The following is a 607-nucleotide window of genomic DNA, read 5'->3' as shown; positions in this document are numbered from 1 at the left end:
CCCCATTTAAGGACAACAAAGCCTTGTTACCATAGAGTTTGAGGAACTATAAGTACCGGAGAAGTCCTGACATCAACAGACAGCAGATTTCGCCTGCAGATCCTCAACGTCAGCAGCAGGAATTTATAATCATGGTAAGTTTCAGGCACATGCTTTTTACTTTCTTGCATGAGAAAGAAATGTCACAAAGTATGTATGTGTAATTTCAAAGATGTGTTGCATATTTAATCCCAAATGCCAATTCAAGACCTTCCTAACTTGACTTTTATTTGTTGTGCTGTTCCAGCGTGAATGTCTCTCTGTCCATGTCGGCCAAGCCGGTGTCCAAATGGGCAATGCATGCTGGGAGCTCTACTGCCTGGAGCATGGCATCCAGCCTGACGGTCAGATGCCCAGTGACAAGACCATCGGAGGAGGAGACGACTCCTTCAACACCTTCTTCAGTGAGACCGGAGCTGGCAAACATGTCCCCAGAGCCGTCTTCGTGGACTTGGAGCCAACCGTCATCGGTGAGATCTTAAGATTGTTTTGTTTTTCTGCTCCAGTGACATTTAGGTTAATAAAGTGACTTTGTGAATGTTTGATTTTATTGTCATTTTACAATTAC

The 607-nt window shown here is 44.2% G+C and overlaps 1 protein-coding gene across 1 annotated transcript in view; it reads left to right on the top strand.

Moving 5' to 3' along the window:
* The first annotated feature begins 116 nt into the window (after window positions 1–116).
* The window catches only part of LOC116674221 (tubulin alpha-1A chain), a 1,817-nt gene continuing 1,326 nt past the window's right edge, over window positions 117–607 (top strand). The window contains exons 1-2 of the mRNA XM_032506800.1: window positions 117–134; window positions 287–512. Of these exons, the coding sequence (XP_032362691.1) occupies window positions 132–134; window positions 287–512 (229 nt within the window). The 5' untranslated portion in view covers window positions 117–131. The remainder of the gene's footprint in view (window positions 135–286; window positions 513–607) is intronic.

Source organism: Etheostoma spectabile, chromosome 24 (assembly GCF_008692095.1).
Source record: "Etheostoma spectabile isolate EspeVRDwgs_2016 chromosome 24, UIUC_Espe_1.0, whole genome shotgun sequence".
NCBI lineage: Eukaryota > Metazoa > Chordata > Actinopteri > Perciformes > Percidae > Etheostoma > Etheostoma spectabile.
The sequence above is the reverse complement of the archived record's forward strand: the minus strand, read 5'-3'. Positions and strand labels throughout refer to the sequence as shown.